Source organism: Triturus cristatus, chromosome 3_2 (assembly GCF_964204655.1).
Source record: "Triturus cristatus chromosome 3_2, aTriCri1.1, whole genome shotgun sequence".
Taxonomy (NCBI): Eukaryota; Metazoa; Chordata; class Amphibia; order Caudata; family Salamandridae; genus Triturus; species Triturus cristatus.
The window spans coordinates 1,025,031,990-1,025,047,318 of NC_140584.1; the positions used below are offsets into that span (position 1 = coordinate 1,025,031,990).

Sequence of the window (15,329 nt, forward strand, 5' to 3'; positions counted from 1 at the left end):
CAACAATCCGTGGGTGAGGTGACCTACCCAAATCTTCCTGGATACCCGCAGAAGAATTAGGGTACCAAAATAGGTTTCCTTTCAGACTCACTCTTGCACCTGTGGTGCTACAAACCACTTAATCTCCCTGTGGCATTTTTTTTTTAAAAGGTGAATGTAATTAAATTGTAGATTGACGGTCTTTATTTTGTGTTTTTTACATCTGGGGATCATTAATTGGAGGTAAATACATCAGGAGTACCTTTACATTTGTAGTATTTATCTCAGGAGTGATAACACCATAGTTAAATACACAGTGCACAAGTATGGGTCAATGGTCAATAGCGTGATCCCTGGAGACTAGTGTAATTGTGCATTTTAAAAGTTATATGGTTCAAAGTTTACCAATCACACAGAATGTGGATGTAGGAAAAACTACAAGGTAAAGGCTGAGCGCACCTGATGTGGGTTGTAGAGTTATGTTTGAAAGTAGGATGTGGCTTCGAGCCAAAGCCTGTTCTAAAAAATCTCAAAAAACAAAGCCGAAGCTGCTTTTGACAATACATTAACCACCAGTGAATATCTTGACACGTGCCCATGTTAAATAGGTGTAATACAGACATATTCTATAAGCTGTGCATGTTTATTTCTGGAACTTCACTAAAGATTTTAAGGCATTGCATATTAATGAATAATGTAGAATGTTAGGATGTCTCAGTTAAAGATGGTTTATCTCAGACTGCTCTTGTAAGCCTGGCTCTCATGTTGTATGCCATAATGCCCATCTTGGGAATGTGTCTACCATATTTTACCAAACAACGAAGCAATGTCCAAAGGGCTTGACAAAAGGTGTCTTTAAAGTGGTAAATCTATACCTGTAAGCCTCTTGACTTAAAATTGCAGGTCATGTAAAGTTTTCAAGAGGGTAATAAGGTGAATAGAAAATTGTCCACAGGTGTAATTGTGTTGAATTACTTCAAGCCCACAAATCCTATAGGACGGTGTCACAATGATTGTATGATGTCATCAATAATGTTATCAACGATGTGATTTGAGATGTCATCAGTAATTTACCGTCATGAGTGATGCAATATGTGAGGCCTTGTGCAGTGCATGGTAGGGGCACGAGTTAGTTCAATAAATTATAACCGATGAATTTGAGAGATTTGTTTTTTAAACATTTCGTTTTTACCTTATATCGACACCAAATCATAACGTAAACCTTAACCTTTGTTGTTTTCAGGGACTATATATATATATTTTCAATAAGCCGTCACTCATAGCAAAGTCGTGCTCACCCGTGATAGTTTCAAAGTGGGAATTTATTTACAATTTTGCAAGAAACCAGCATGGAGTCTTTTTCACAGTGAAACTTTCTGGTTAGAGGTGGATGACCTCTTTTTTTTTTTTTTTTTTTTTTTAAAGATTTGTGAAGGTTCGTAAAAGGCTCCAAAGTTATTAGCGAACCAAAAAAAGTTCTTCCTATTAAAACTCAGGCCTAACTATAACTACACAGTTGCAACTACCACTATGTAATAAATATAGATTTAGCTGTATATGTTTGCATAGCCTGAAATGTACCTTGGCATTATTTCAAAAAAAGATTTTAAACAGTTCATTAAATTTTAATCATTTTTTTATTATTTTTACATGTGTACATATGTATAAATATTTATATCAATCTCCTTTAAAATTAACTTTTAAGAAAATTAGTTTAATTTACTTACTATTAAAGTAGTTCATATTAATTTCTTCATTTCATTTTAATATAAAACATTATTAGTGTTTTTTTATATGCTTAACTGTTACCTTTGTAGCATATTTAACTTTGTAGCATATATATATATATATATATAACTCCTGATCTAATTGCCGCAATGTAATAACTCCTTGTGTAAGGTCCTTAAACTAAAGGTAGCACATCAAGTTGTGTAATTTAGACATGCTAGGGATGCATTTTCAGGCTTCCTAGATCATGCTACGCATGCACTGTGAATCCCTACTTTTAGAACCACTATGTTAATACAGAAGAAGCACTTGCAGCTTTGCAAGTTTGAAGTAATCGAAACCTGCAGTGAAATTTCAGATCCAATGCTGATATATTACAGACACTTACAAATTCAGCACAATTTTCACTTCTAAAGTCCATGAATATTGTTTATATGCAACTTCAGACACAGTTCTGCTGGTGCATGTCATTATTGACTTAGTACCACACCCAATTTTCTAGTTTTATGATGGCCAACCCAAAAACTCCAACACTTTCTCCAGATCAGACCTCCCTCTTCTCAGTCTTAGTGCTGTAGATGGATCATTAAGGCCTCTTATTGCAACCTGTCCTCCAAAGAGCCTTTTGAAGTAGGAGATTTCTGGAGCTTGCGCAGAAAGAGTAGATGTTGTTTGGCCCCTACTGACTTTTCTTCCTCTTCAGAACCCAAGGTTCCCCGGAAACTTACAGATGAGTGACCGGCAGCTGGATGAAGCGGGCGAGAACGATGTCAATAATTTGTAAGTATACGAGTTTGCTTTCTACATTAATGGTCAAACATTAACCGTATATATAGGTAGCTTCTTGGGAAATGGCACGGTCAAGACAACCCTCAACTAATTTATAAATGTGACAGCATCTCAGTCTCATCTTGTCCTTCCTAAGACAAGAAAAAGATGGGCTCTTAGGCACAAGAGCAATGGGACACAGTCTATGCATGTAATCCGTGTTTCTGCCTGGGTATGAGGAATATGCATTCTTCTCATATCTGTGTGTATCTTCCCGTCTGTGCATCTTCATGTGTGTTTGTGCATGGCCTTGTATGCTTGTCTGTCTCTTAGATACCTCCTTGCATGATAGTTGTCTTTGTTTTGGTATGCATGCATGTGACTCTGTGTGCTTCTTCACTTGCTTTTGTATGTATGCTTGTGCTTGTCTGTGTCAATTAGGATGACTTTGTTAGGGTTGTGGATATCCACGTGTCAGGATTCCACTTTTTCATGAGTGTTTGCACCCTGTGGATGAGAATGTGTCCCTCTTAGTTTGGACTTGTGTTCCTGTGAGTTTCTTGTGTATGGCTATCCTTTCGTTTATTTATTAACATTCTTAGTGTTTGTTAAGCACAAAACGGGCCCTAGAAGGCATCTTAGTACAGTGCATAAGGGATGTAAACGATGTGATGCGAGTACAAGTGGAGGGTTTGTTGCTGCAAATGAAAGCAGAACACATCAGTGACATTTGTATGTAGAAATAAGTCTCTTAACTCAATTAGAACAACGTGCAGCATCATCCTACATGAGGAGTATGCAGGGCTCAAGGGATGAAAAGCAAATACATCAAATATACCTTAAGAAAGTAACAGTCCGTCATTGGACAAGACCATGGATGCTCCTTGATGAAGCGTGAGAAGGAGGAAAATGCAGTGTACCCTGCAGACCCCCAAACTGCGCTGTGAGGGCCACGTGCTCGCTCCGCTGCTCGTTGATAGGATTTGAAGGGAGAGAGAGGTTTTAGAGGGTCCACACTTGATTCATGAAAAAGGAGCACGAACAATACGACTTCACAGGGCCACTAGCATCGTAAGGGCTTGGCCATTCGTAGGTACTGAATGGAAGACTTGGGCGACATTAACGCTTGCGGAAATAGCCTACTTTTAAACCCATCTTTACCTTTTTCTGTGTACTATTTTTTATGTAATGGACATGCTTCATGCGTGGATCTCTTTTATATTCACATAGCCCCAGCATGTAAATACATGTTTAAAATATTTATGAGACTCAGTGCATTTTATTTATTTTGGTTCTGTTATTTCTGCTCTAGTGCCCCGCTTGGAGTCTGCATGTCCTCCGCAAGTGTTGCATTTCCATTTGTTAGGGTTCAGAACCTCTTCTATGGTATAACTGAGGGTTGGTATTGTTTTTTTCTTGATTTAGCCCTGAAGTATACTGGGGCAATATCCAGTGTGACCTTGGACTTGTGGAAGTCTTTGTATGTTTGTGTGCAGGTCTACTTGCTTAAAGCATGTATGTCTCTACCTTTGAGTGTCATTGTTTGTGTATCCACTTCTCTCAATTTCAATGTGAGTCATTCTGTGTGCGCTTCTGGGAGAACACGTGTGTGCGGGTGTGTGTGTCTGTGTGGGCGCACACCACAGAAGAAACCTAGCGCATCTGACACATCTAGAAAAGTTAGTGTTCATGTGTTCCATGTTAATGCTGAGGTAGAAAACAAACTAAGCAGGGAAATAAAAAAAGCACAACAACTTAAGATATTCATTAGTTCAAATTAAGTGTCTGCTTCAATTTTAGAAGGCTTTTGGTAGGAGAGAGAAAGAAAGAATGGTGCTAATCCCAGTAGCAGACTCAGGAGCTAGGAATGCCAGCAGCAGAGTGGGGTGCGAAGAGCACAGGACCAGAGGCAGGTGAGCTGAGAAGAGAGCAGCATTGGGGTGATTGGAGAACAACAGAGGAGCAAACCACGCTGAACAGAGGAGCAAACCGCGCTGAACAGAGGAGCAAACCGCGCTGAACAGAGGAGCAAACCGCGCTGAACAGAGGAGCAAACCGCGCTGAACAGAGGAGCAAACCGCGCTGAACAGAGGAGCAAACCGCGCTGAACAGAGGAGCAAACCGCGCTGAACAGAGGAGCAAACCACGCTGAACAGAGGAGCAAACCGCGCTGAACAGACCGGCCAGGACCAAAATGAGGATGGAAGAGGAGATGCGACTCCGGGACGCATTGCAGATTTCCAGGATTTACCCTGTCAGAACCAAATGAATAAGTGAGCAGGGCTATGGTAACTTCAGGATGGAGAAGATGAATAAACTAGTTAGCAAACGAGTTCTATATATACCGGCTGAAAATAAGGCAGTACATGAGAAATAAAAATGGAGAGGGGATCAAACAACGCGTTAATTCATGCACCAGGCAAAATGTTTTCTATTATAAGAGAAATTGACCAGTCCTAAACCTTCTTTTCACTCTGTCCCTCAAACCTTGCCTTACCTTTTTTTGTCTTTCAGCTTCCAGTTGACAGTGGAGATGTTTGACTATTTAGAGTGGGAACTGAATCTCTTCCAGACAGGTGAGCATGATTGTCGCTCTGTGTCTTTGCTCCATTGGATTCCTGTCAGTTTGTTTACATTAGCCATGTGGCTGCTGCTTCTCAGCAGGACTGCTGTTACCTATCATCTGCATGCAACACCGTTGATGATCAGTTCTGCTCGTTTGTCTGGAGGTGTCAGTAGTATTTGTTAATTCCCTTGTGGGTCCATTTCTTTTTTCAAATTGAACAGCCATTTCTGCACTACTATATTGATCAACTGTTCCCCTCAAGCCAGTGATGTTACTTGAGTATCCCAGGCTTTATCTGTTCTCAGTATTTTCTTATATAAGCCAGTTGTTTAGCAGGGCATGTGCAATAATAACTACTGGTATGTTTGATTAGAAGTGGAAAGTATATGTTCATTTAGTCGGGGAGATGTAATCTGAAGAGTTAAGTCTTCAAGTCTTATTTGAAAGATAAAAAATCTGGTTGGAGCTTGGTGCGCTCCGGGATCCAAACAAAGGCAAAGGTCCGATTTAGCACCATGCTTTTTCGAGGGTTTTGATATTTCTCGTTTTTGGCTGGTTTTGTTCCTTGTGTTTTTCTTGTGGTGTCATTTTGTCCTTTATGAAGATCGTCAACTGAAATGAAGAGTTTTGTGTGTGATGAATGACACTTTAGAGTAAGTCTTTGTCTCCACAAGGCCCCAGTGAGATTAGTTTAAGATAGGAGTAATGCCGGAATATGCGCCGTTAGAAGGGCGGCTGCTCCAGGAAGAGATACCAGAGAAAGCAGTCTCCTGGACATATAAAACCTTGATAAACAACGCACCCGATAACTTATTGCCACTTCGGGTTAAGTGGGAGGACTTGTGGGCGCATTAGATGACATTGACTGGGTGACGGCACTAATGCATCCGAGAGAGGTGGCTATTAAACTTAGGCTACGATTGGTCCAATATAAAATTCTTCATAGGGTATACTACGACAGGGCATGGCTGCACGCGATGGGCAGGGCGGAGACACTGGAGTGTCTGCGCCGCAAAACAGAGCGCGGTACCTTTGTCCATACTTTATGGGACTGCCAACAAATTTGTGACTACTTGACACGGATCCTGCTGGAACTACACAATATACTCCATATACACATCCCTGCAGACCCTAAATATATTCTGTTGGGCATACACACGGATGTGGATATTTCGAGATATCAGCTCCTGCTATGTAACCTAGGCCTTGTCGTAGCAAAACGAGACATAGCCAATTATTGGGGGAGCCAAGAAATTCCCACTCTGACAGAGTGGAGCACTGGCATGGATTTGTACATGGGAGCTGAAAAGACGGTATACAAAACACGGGTATGTCCACGGAAATTCAGGAAAATTTGGCAGCCATGGTTGAGTTACTACCATTTAGAGATGTAAGGGGAAGACACTGCGATATTGCAAGCCATATAAACTGTCGTGGGGGGGCGGGATATATCTCTGTAGGCACCTACCTAGCAGAGAGATTTGGGAACTAAGCACTATGGGGTGTGGACGACGACGAAGGGGGCAAGAAAGATACTTATAATGTCGTTAGCTGTCTATCATCGCTTCCTGTGACTTGTGTTGGATATAGCCAATGAAATTTGTCTACAATGCACCTGCTAAGATGTTTTGTTGTTTTATTTAAAAATAATAAAAATATAAAAAATAAAAAAAAGATAGGAGTAATGCCTGATTTCTTAGATAGCAGTTGTACTGCAGCATGGAGGATGGTTTTGCGAGGCTCGGTTGTGGATTTGGGAGCGGCAGCAAGTAGTGTTTGCTTCCGTCAAGATAATTGAGGCCCAGTGCTTGCAGTCCAAGGGTGGGATGGAGGGTTTGAGTTTCCTAAGCAGAGGGTATTTAAATGATCCTCTCAGCAAGATTCCTGCTGTGTTTGGTGATATTTAAACTTTGATTACAGAGATCAGTGATGGAGAGATACATATAGGGGGTGGAATATCCAAGCTATTGACGTTGAGGTTTAGGATAGGACTTCTGTTTTGTTTGGGTGAATTTTTAGGATGAATTAACTCATCCAGTGTATTGCCATTTCATGGGATGCTTCCAGACTCTGAGGTATAGCCAACGACCATCAGCGTATTGATGTATGGATATGCGCTCGTCTTGTTTCATTGTGCCATAGTGTTCCATGTATAGGATGGATAGGTAAAGTCAAGAATTGAGCCCTGCAGCACACCTGGATTTACGGGAAATGTTGAAGATCTGAAGGATCCTATTTTCACAAGTTGACTGCCACCCTAAGGAAAGACAAAACCAGTCCAGAACCTTCATTCTCAAGTAGAATTAATGAAGTAGAGAATTATGATCAACAGTGTTTAACACTGATCCCAGATCAAGTACGACTGTAAGACGGCGTTCATTGGCAGCTTTCGTCTCATCTTTTGAGTTTTCTTTCTGCCTTGGGGATGACATTCAGACCACATGTCAGCTATATGGGATGAACCAGAAATGACTGAAAAGTAATACTGCTGCACCCCTGAGATTTGTCACTCAGTTTAGCATGGTGTTCTGTACCATAAGTAAAAAATCCAAACATGATTGTTGACTGCCGACTGGCAGTGACTGACCCCGGTGGATGGTGGATGCTGCCTCTACCCTCTTCGGCTATTTCTTTAGGAAGATTAACTTTGTTCTTCGAGCCAGGCACGTGGCCACCATTGTTGCTGACGGTCAGTCAACAAACAGGGTTTATCCGCTTTCTCAATATGATTGGGTCATGGCAGTGAGTGCAGCAGCCTCGCATCCGATGGGATTAACGAACCTATGTTTCCCATTATTCGGCCTGTCCTTTAACGCTGCATTGATACAGTTGAAGGCCTGTGCACGGCGCACATTGGGTTCACCTTCGAGAGCCCTAGGCAATCCCATCTGTGCCCGGACACCTTCCCTGAGAATCCTGAGTCTGTTTCCACAGGTTTATTAAGTAAACTCTGGTGGTTGCGTGTCTTGGCCGAGGTAGACGTTCTGTGGTATTTTCTTCTCACGTAACTGACCAAATTAAAAACCAAAAGTGGAAACCTAGTTATTACCACTGAGCTAAACTGCTTGCTCCACGATGCTACTTTACACTCTCTGTTCCCGAGAGATCGCTCGAAGATGTAAAAAAGCTGAATGCATTTATAGTGTTTCTTTTACAGCCCCCCGTTATGTTGGCCCAGAAAGGCCCAGAAAGGCTGGCATACGCCTCCACTGTCCCCCAGAGCTGCATTGTTAAATATGTCGCAAGCCTGCAGTACAGTCCTGAACATTCCCAGCCCTCCAGAGAAAGACCCGAGTCTGGGACGTGAAACTGTTTCTAGATCCTTTGTTCTTCGGCTGAGCCAGTTGCTTCTCTGAAAGCTGAATGTTGGCATCCAAACGGGATCGGCGCTCCTGGAATCCGATAGCGATTCAGGCTTGGATTTGAGTCATTCCCACATTTGAAAACAGTAGGTTTCAAGAGAGAAGGGACAGCTTCCTGATCCTATGTGACACCTTCGTTGAGACCTTGCGGTTGGTTTAGCGAGCTGGCCTGTATCTAAAGTGGTGAAGTCAAATTTGGGAATCCCAGAATACAAAGATCGGGTGTTAAATATCAGGACTGGGTGAAGGTCTGCTCAACAGCTGTGGGGCACAAGACGGAATCTGCTGCCCGAATGACCGTGATGCTGGCTTGTATCTTTTGCTCGAGTGATGGGACTTGTCTCCACGGGAAGCAGTCGGTACAGGCCAGGCATCGGAAGCTGGGCTCACGACCCTCTTTTGTTTTGGACGTCAGCTGCTCTGCAGGCAAACAATGTAGATATCTAATATGAATGAACCCTGAGAGTCCAAGAGAACCTTGATTGAAGGATACAAGTGTGTGCAGTGTGTGCTGCGGGCACCGAGAGTGCCATAGACTGTGCAGCCACGCTTGCTTAGCGCTAAGATAGGCTGGCCCGCAGCACTACCTCACTGGCACACACCCTGTGGAACAGCCTTGACCTCCCAACTGCAGTAGGTTGGGTTGTTGGGGTGCACCTCACTTCTGGCGCTAGGGTAATCATTAAGGAAAGGCTTTCCCTTCACTTTGATGCTGCACACGCGCCGTTCCACAGAGCGGTCTTTTGGAAGGTGAATCTGCCCCGGGAGGGTTAAATCTACATCACAGACATGTCTGAAGTTTCGCAGCTTGAATCTTTTCTGGATCCACATGCTGTGCATTATTCTACCATCTAGTGGTTGGGTCCGGAATCTTCTCTAAAAAACGTTTGTCCTTCTTTTATTTTTGTGTTTGATGCTGGTGGGCATGGATGTACCTCCATTTGGTGACGCTCACCTTGCTGCTGGCGGGGAGCTGTGCATCTTTGCGGGTACACTCCAGGCAGGAGGTTTTAGACCACTGTGCTTCTTGTTTTACCAGGGCCTTCAGCGCACTGGTGTCTATAAGAATTTTAGACTAGGAATGTGTTACAGGCTCCACAACGGCAACCCCTCACAGCTGGGAGGGGACTTTACATCACTATGGACAGAGGCTTTTAGGTCATCGCCCCTGTTGTCTTGGGAGAGCATTCACCCCACATAAGTGCGCCTGCGTGCCACATGCCGAGCAGAGCCCTTCACCTCGCTGCTGGGGTAGCTGTGATACGGGCATTCACCTCTCTTACACATCAGGTCTGGACGGGCAAATCCATACACTGCTGAGACCGATAACAGAGGGGCCCTTGTCTATTTCCTGAAAGTTTGGACCGTGCAGTTGGCATTAATAAATGTTTTCATTATTGGCCTGGGGGCATTAACCCCTCATCTGATCTTGGCAGTACATCTTGCTTCTGCTGGCAGGTTCAAGTGCCTCTTTATGGCCACAGGGGCATATGTGTATAGTTATTTACCCCTCTACCGGGATGGGCATGGCTACGCCCTATTCTTCTGCCACCACCTAAACAGATGGGTTCAGACTGTTTGGAGAGCCAGCCCCAGCATTCACCTGACTGCCCGGAAAGCCTGGGCAGTGAGGAGTGCCTGTCTCTGGGGGCCAGAAAGGAAGGGAGCAATGTGTATTCAGAAAAGGTCATGAGAACAAGGACTTTATTTTGAAAGTTGGAAGTTACAGCTTTTACTTAAGTAACCTGTATTTTTTTTCAATAAACACGCAGAAGCTCAAAATGTCCCAGACTGGTGGAATGTGGCTAAAACCGGGCACATGATGTCATCTCGTTTCCATGTTCAAGCGCCACAGCTATTCTTAGACCAGAAAAAGATTCCATTCAGAGGCACAGACCTGCCCATTATCTTAAAATGCGCCCTGCCTGCCTCTTGGCTCACCTTCATTCAGCATGGGCTGCCCTCGGTTCTCTTGTGCGTCCTGGCGTAAGGCATTGTTTACTTCGCTTCGCTGATGTCTCTGATTATTTTCCTTTTGTTTCTGCCTCCCCCACTTTGGCAGGATGGATTTAACCCGTGAGACCTAGATGCCCCAATTTACATGCATTGGTTTGTAATTGTTTGTATATAGTGCTTACATTTTCTATATATATATATATATATTGTAGTTTTTATACTTAGATTGTTCTGAGACTCCTTACATGGTAATTGCATGAAGTCAGTTTAGTATGTTCTGTACTGTTTATGTAAGTAAAGGTTCTATAGTGTGGCACTGAGTACCCAAAAGCACAGATAGTGTGGGGAACCCCCTTGAAACCCTTAACCTTGGGCTACCCCTTTCAGCATATATTGCAAGCTGTTTATCCTATACACAATTTTAATAATGTGATTTTTATTGTTACCCTACTGTGATATGTGTTATTTCTGATTTTAAATGCACTTTTATGGTTATTTTCATGCAACCGAAACCGTTATTACTACTATTGTGCTTCCTACCCGAGGCTGGGCATTGAAGTGCTTTGCGGCGAGCAGCGCGCTACTTAGAAACCCAAGGGTTAAAGGATACTTCTGTGGTTATTGGGTTCAGTTTGCTGCTCTCAAAGGAGTTCATTCAGTGCATTTACATCAGTTGTCCTCGGTAAATGAATTGATTTATTGGAAGTTAGATGTCATTAGCAGAGGCTGTGTGAGTTCATGCATGTGATTGGTGGGATGAAGAGGCGGGCTTTGGGAGCTTAGCATATTGACAGATTGCTTGCATATGTTTAACAATTTTCAGAGAAAAGAGAGGTTATGGTCTGTGCATGAAGTGTTGGCAGTTCACCACAAAATCCTAGTAGAAAGAAAGACAGCAGTCCCTTAATATTACTCTAAAATTTAGAGTAGGAAATGAACAAAGAGAGTGGGGCGTGCATTGGGTGGTAGGTAAAACCAGGGATTATTCGGTAACCACAAAGAGCATTTTTAATTTAGAGTTTTGTCAATATGTGGCATTTTAATTTTTGTGCTAAAAGTAAATCACATATCAGGAACATTTTAAATACATTATAATTGAATCTTTGGGTTCTAAAGGCTTCCCTCATCTTGGCCGTGAACACAACAGCTCTTGGTTCATCCGCAACAAAGGTCCTGAGATCCCTCGCCCAGGCTACAGTCCAGCTTCTCTTTACACAGCTTCTGAGCAGAGACATAACCGTGATGCTGCCATCCCCGGCCCGTTGTAAGTTCTGGAGTCAGAGTCCGGGTCAGGCAAGGGAATTCTAGATATTGCTCGGAGCCTCTATTTGGTAATGTGGCACTTCCACTGAGTTGTCGTTAATTTATCAGGGTGTATGTAGTTCTTATTGGAAACCGCCTTTACAACGCACCCGTTACATCGCATTACCATTACCACCACCCATTACAACGCATATGCCTTTACCATGCAAAAATGTTGCGCTGAATATGCCTTTTGGGCGTTTAGAGGTGGATGAGGGTAGTTAGTGGCTAGAGTATTTTTAGGGTACAGGAGGCTATTTTGGTGGCAAGGGTATTTTTGTGGTAGGAAGGGATATTTGGGTGATAACGGCATTTTTTGATTTTAGGGTGGGTAGGGGTTTTTGAGTGGCAAGGTTATTAGGGGTTACGGTAGGTAAGGGTATTTTGGTGACAAGGGTATTTTTAGGGTTTAGGGCAGGTAGGGATTTTTGAGTGGCAAGGGTATTTTTAGGGTGAGTGGCAAGTTTAAAAGTTCCCCCTATAATGGCATTGTGGCGCAATAAGGGCGTTAATGAGCAGGATTAGAGTGGCTCTGGACTTTTTTACAGAATTGCCTTTTTATTGTACATTCATCAGAAGAGAGAGTACCATGGCTGCGTGATGAACTTTGGTGCAATTAGAAAGAGCATCCTGTGGAACATTGTGAATTTTCTGACCATTTATTGAGTTACTTGGAAAAGTGTAAAGAAATTCCCAATACCTATTGATCTTATGATCACTGCCTTTTGATTTCAGCTATGGGTTCCTAGGGGCATAGCCTATGTTGTTTCCTTTGAGTTTTACTGAGTACACCTATGTGTGAAACCTCATGCTGAGAAATGCATGGACTAGCTTGATTTAGCTCCCATATGTGAATTTCTACTAGTTTTTTGATGAGAGTATCTGTAGTGTTGTTGTGTGCTCCTCGGACATGCTGTGGACCTAAATTGACCACTTTCTTGATTGCTCCATATCAAATATTCTGTTTGTAACTACACTACAGGATTTCATATTGAACCCACCCCTGTTTTTAGGGTAGAACACAACTCTTCTGCGTCTATCCAGATTTGGACTCTTTTGTATATGGGATTTAAAAAACTTTAGGTCCCTGCCCACGGTCAGTAGTGTATATGTTGGAGGAATGTGCCTTGCGGCCCCTGGCCCTCTGACTATGAAATCTCCCTGGTGTGTCCCCAAACACGAGGACCACCAATAGAAGTTGAGCAGTTTCTGACATGGTATTTCCTCCCATCCACAAATCCCTTTTGCCTCCACGCCAAAGGATCTACTGATGATGCAGACATTGGGAGTTGCTGGTGGGGTGGATTATCAGGATTACAAGCTTTGCTTGCTACATGTTGTTTTCATTTGTACTTCATTTCAGCAGGTAAACAGTCTGGGTCAAAAACCTAGAACGTGTTTCATTCCTGTGTTACTTGTAGTCCCAAAGGTGCTGCTAACTCATGTTACCGACCCCATCATGATTGATGGGAACTCCTAATGGGGCGCTGAGAACTGTTTGTCAAGGTGGTTGCTGCTTACTGAGATGTTCTGTTATGTACAGGAGTGTAGGCTGTGCTGTGCTGTCTGCTCGCAGTGCCCCGCTGTCTGATACCATTGACTGTAGCGCCGCTCATGGTCACATACCAGGTGAATGCATGCTCTCCTTATGGTCTTCTTCTGTTCTGAACACTTGCATCACCTTTCGCACTGTCCAAGACTGTGACATATAGGATTGCTTTATAGAAATCAAAGATCATCTCTACAGCTGGTGTTGCTACCGCTTTTAATGTTAATATATGACCCCCAAGAAATGTCTTCTGAGTAAGGGGCAGAAATTACTTGAGTGTTTTCCTTAAAGCCCAGCAGGTACAGAGAGTCAGTGGCCCTGTCCACCAAAGGACATGTACATAGTTCTGTACCACAAATGCGCTGGCCCAACTGAACCTTTGTAGTACAACAAATTGACAATGTTTGCCACATACCACAAACAGGGGCATTTTCTTCAATTTGGATGTGCAAGGATCCTTCAGTAGATGGCTGCCTGATAATTGCCTTATACACGTAGGGCAATGACGTTGTGCAGTGTTGTCGTCTGAATGGGGCACAACATGTTGTCTTTCTTTAGTATAATTGGGGGGGAGGGGAGGAATATGGGGAGAATGTAGATCACTATACTCCCATCCCTAGGCCGCTCAGATAATTGGCATCAAATGGCAGGTTAAAGAGCCGTCTTTGTACCTCGGTCCAATACCCACATGAAATAGCAGTACGGTCTAATCAAGCTAGTCATCGGGAACATCAAACCAGATGTCGGAAGGAAGTTTCCCTTTCTGAACTTTAACTGCTGTTCTATTTTTGGGCTCCTCTGGAATATGTTTAACCTTTATTTCTTTGACGCTCAAAAATGGAAACACAATAATCAGCCACTATCTATGTTTCCTTGTGCGGAGATGAGTTTATAGATAATGCTCTGCAGTAAGCTGCTGCATAGTAACTTCGGTTTCCAACTGGAATATTCAGCATTCGATAAAGGCACATAAGCTTACCTCTATCCTAACAGAAACTGCTTCAATTGCGGCAGAGGTTGCAGCTATCTCCTTGTCTACAAGGTCTCCCATTTCTTCCTGCTTGATCTCCAAGCCCTTGGACCGCAACTCCTGTACATAAGGCGCAAGAGACAATCACAGTCCCTACTCCCGGATGTGGAAAGGCACGTAAAGGTGACAAGAGCAGAGAAGCAATAGTCCAACTTTGCATTCTTACCTCCTGCTGAGGTAAACTGGTCCTCCTCAGCGGCAGAGTCAAAAATTTGGCCGAGGTACTAGGCATCTTCCCCCGGTGACCATTCCTAGCCAATCAGGTTGTGTGCTTCTTTTGAACTTCTAGTGCCGCCTCCAGTCCTTAAGGTTTCCTGTTATTAGGCACTCCTGCTTCCCCTACTACAACCAATTTAGGCTTGTTCAGCTGAAATATAGAATGATTCCAGATAGGAGCCCATCTGCAAGTTCAGTGTCCATGATCGGCATTGGCAGCCTTGCACAAAGGTGACTAACATCCTCTGCAACGCGCACACAGACACACACTCTCACACAATGTTCACGCGTATACCATTTAGAATAGATTTAATATGCCATTCTTATCAGTTTATCATAGCCTGAGTAGGAGGAACAGTAGTTGTTCTTGGAGACCGAAGTACGCTTTGGTACCTCTTCTATATATCTGAGTCCGATTCTTTTGTTCTACACGTTAAACAGGAGTACCTTCGGTGAGCCTGCCTGAATCTCAAGCTCACCTTGGTTGGGAAAAAACACAGGGCGTTCAGAAAATGTGCTGTGAAGGGTAGATTACAAAAGACACACAATTGATGGACAGAATGCAGAACAATGTCATACATTCACCCCAGTCAAGAGATCTGGGTTAAATCCATCATTCTTTTGCTCACCATGCCACCCCAGTTTAGACCTGGCCATATGCAAATCAGTCTTGACCCTGTGCCTCATGGGAACAGTCCAGCCCGAACTGCCAAGCCAGGTTCTCCCTGGACCGGAAACAAGCATCCTAGGACCGGTTTTGGGGTTCCACCCCTCTTCAGCCAGCATAGCTTGATTCCAGTGACACAGTGAGCCCAGGACCCACGTCTGGGCATACCTGGCGCACTTATAGCGAGAAAGCAACAGACACACAAT

At 43.4% G+C, this 15,329-nt stretch overlaps 1 protein-coding gene across 1 annotated transcript in view; it reads left to right on the forward strand.

The window, feature by feature from the left end:
- HIP1 (huntingtin interacting protein 1) overlaps positions 1–15,329 on the forward strand; it is a 352,795-nt gene that overhangs the window by 129,468 nt on the left and 207,998 nt on the right. Inside the window, exons 6-7 of the mRNA XM_085649657.1 lie at positions 2,411–2,487; positions 4,990–5,051. Coding sequence (XP_085505783.1) covers positions 2,411–2,487; positions 4,990–5,051 — 139 coding nt within the window. The remainder of the gene's footprint in view (positions 1–2,410; positions 2,488–4,989; positions 5,052–15,329) is intronic.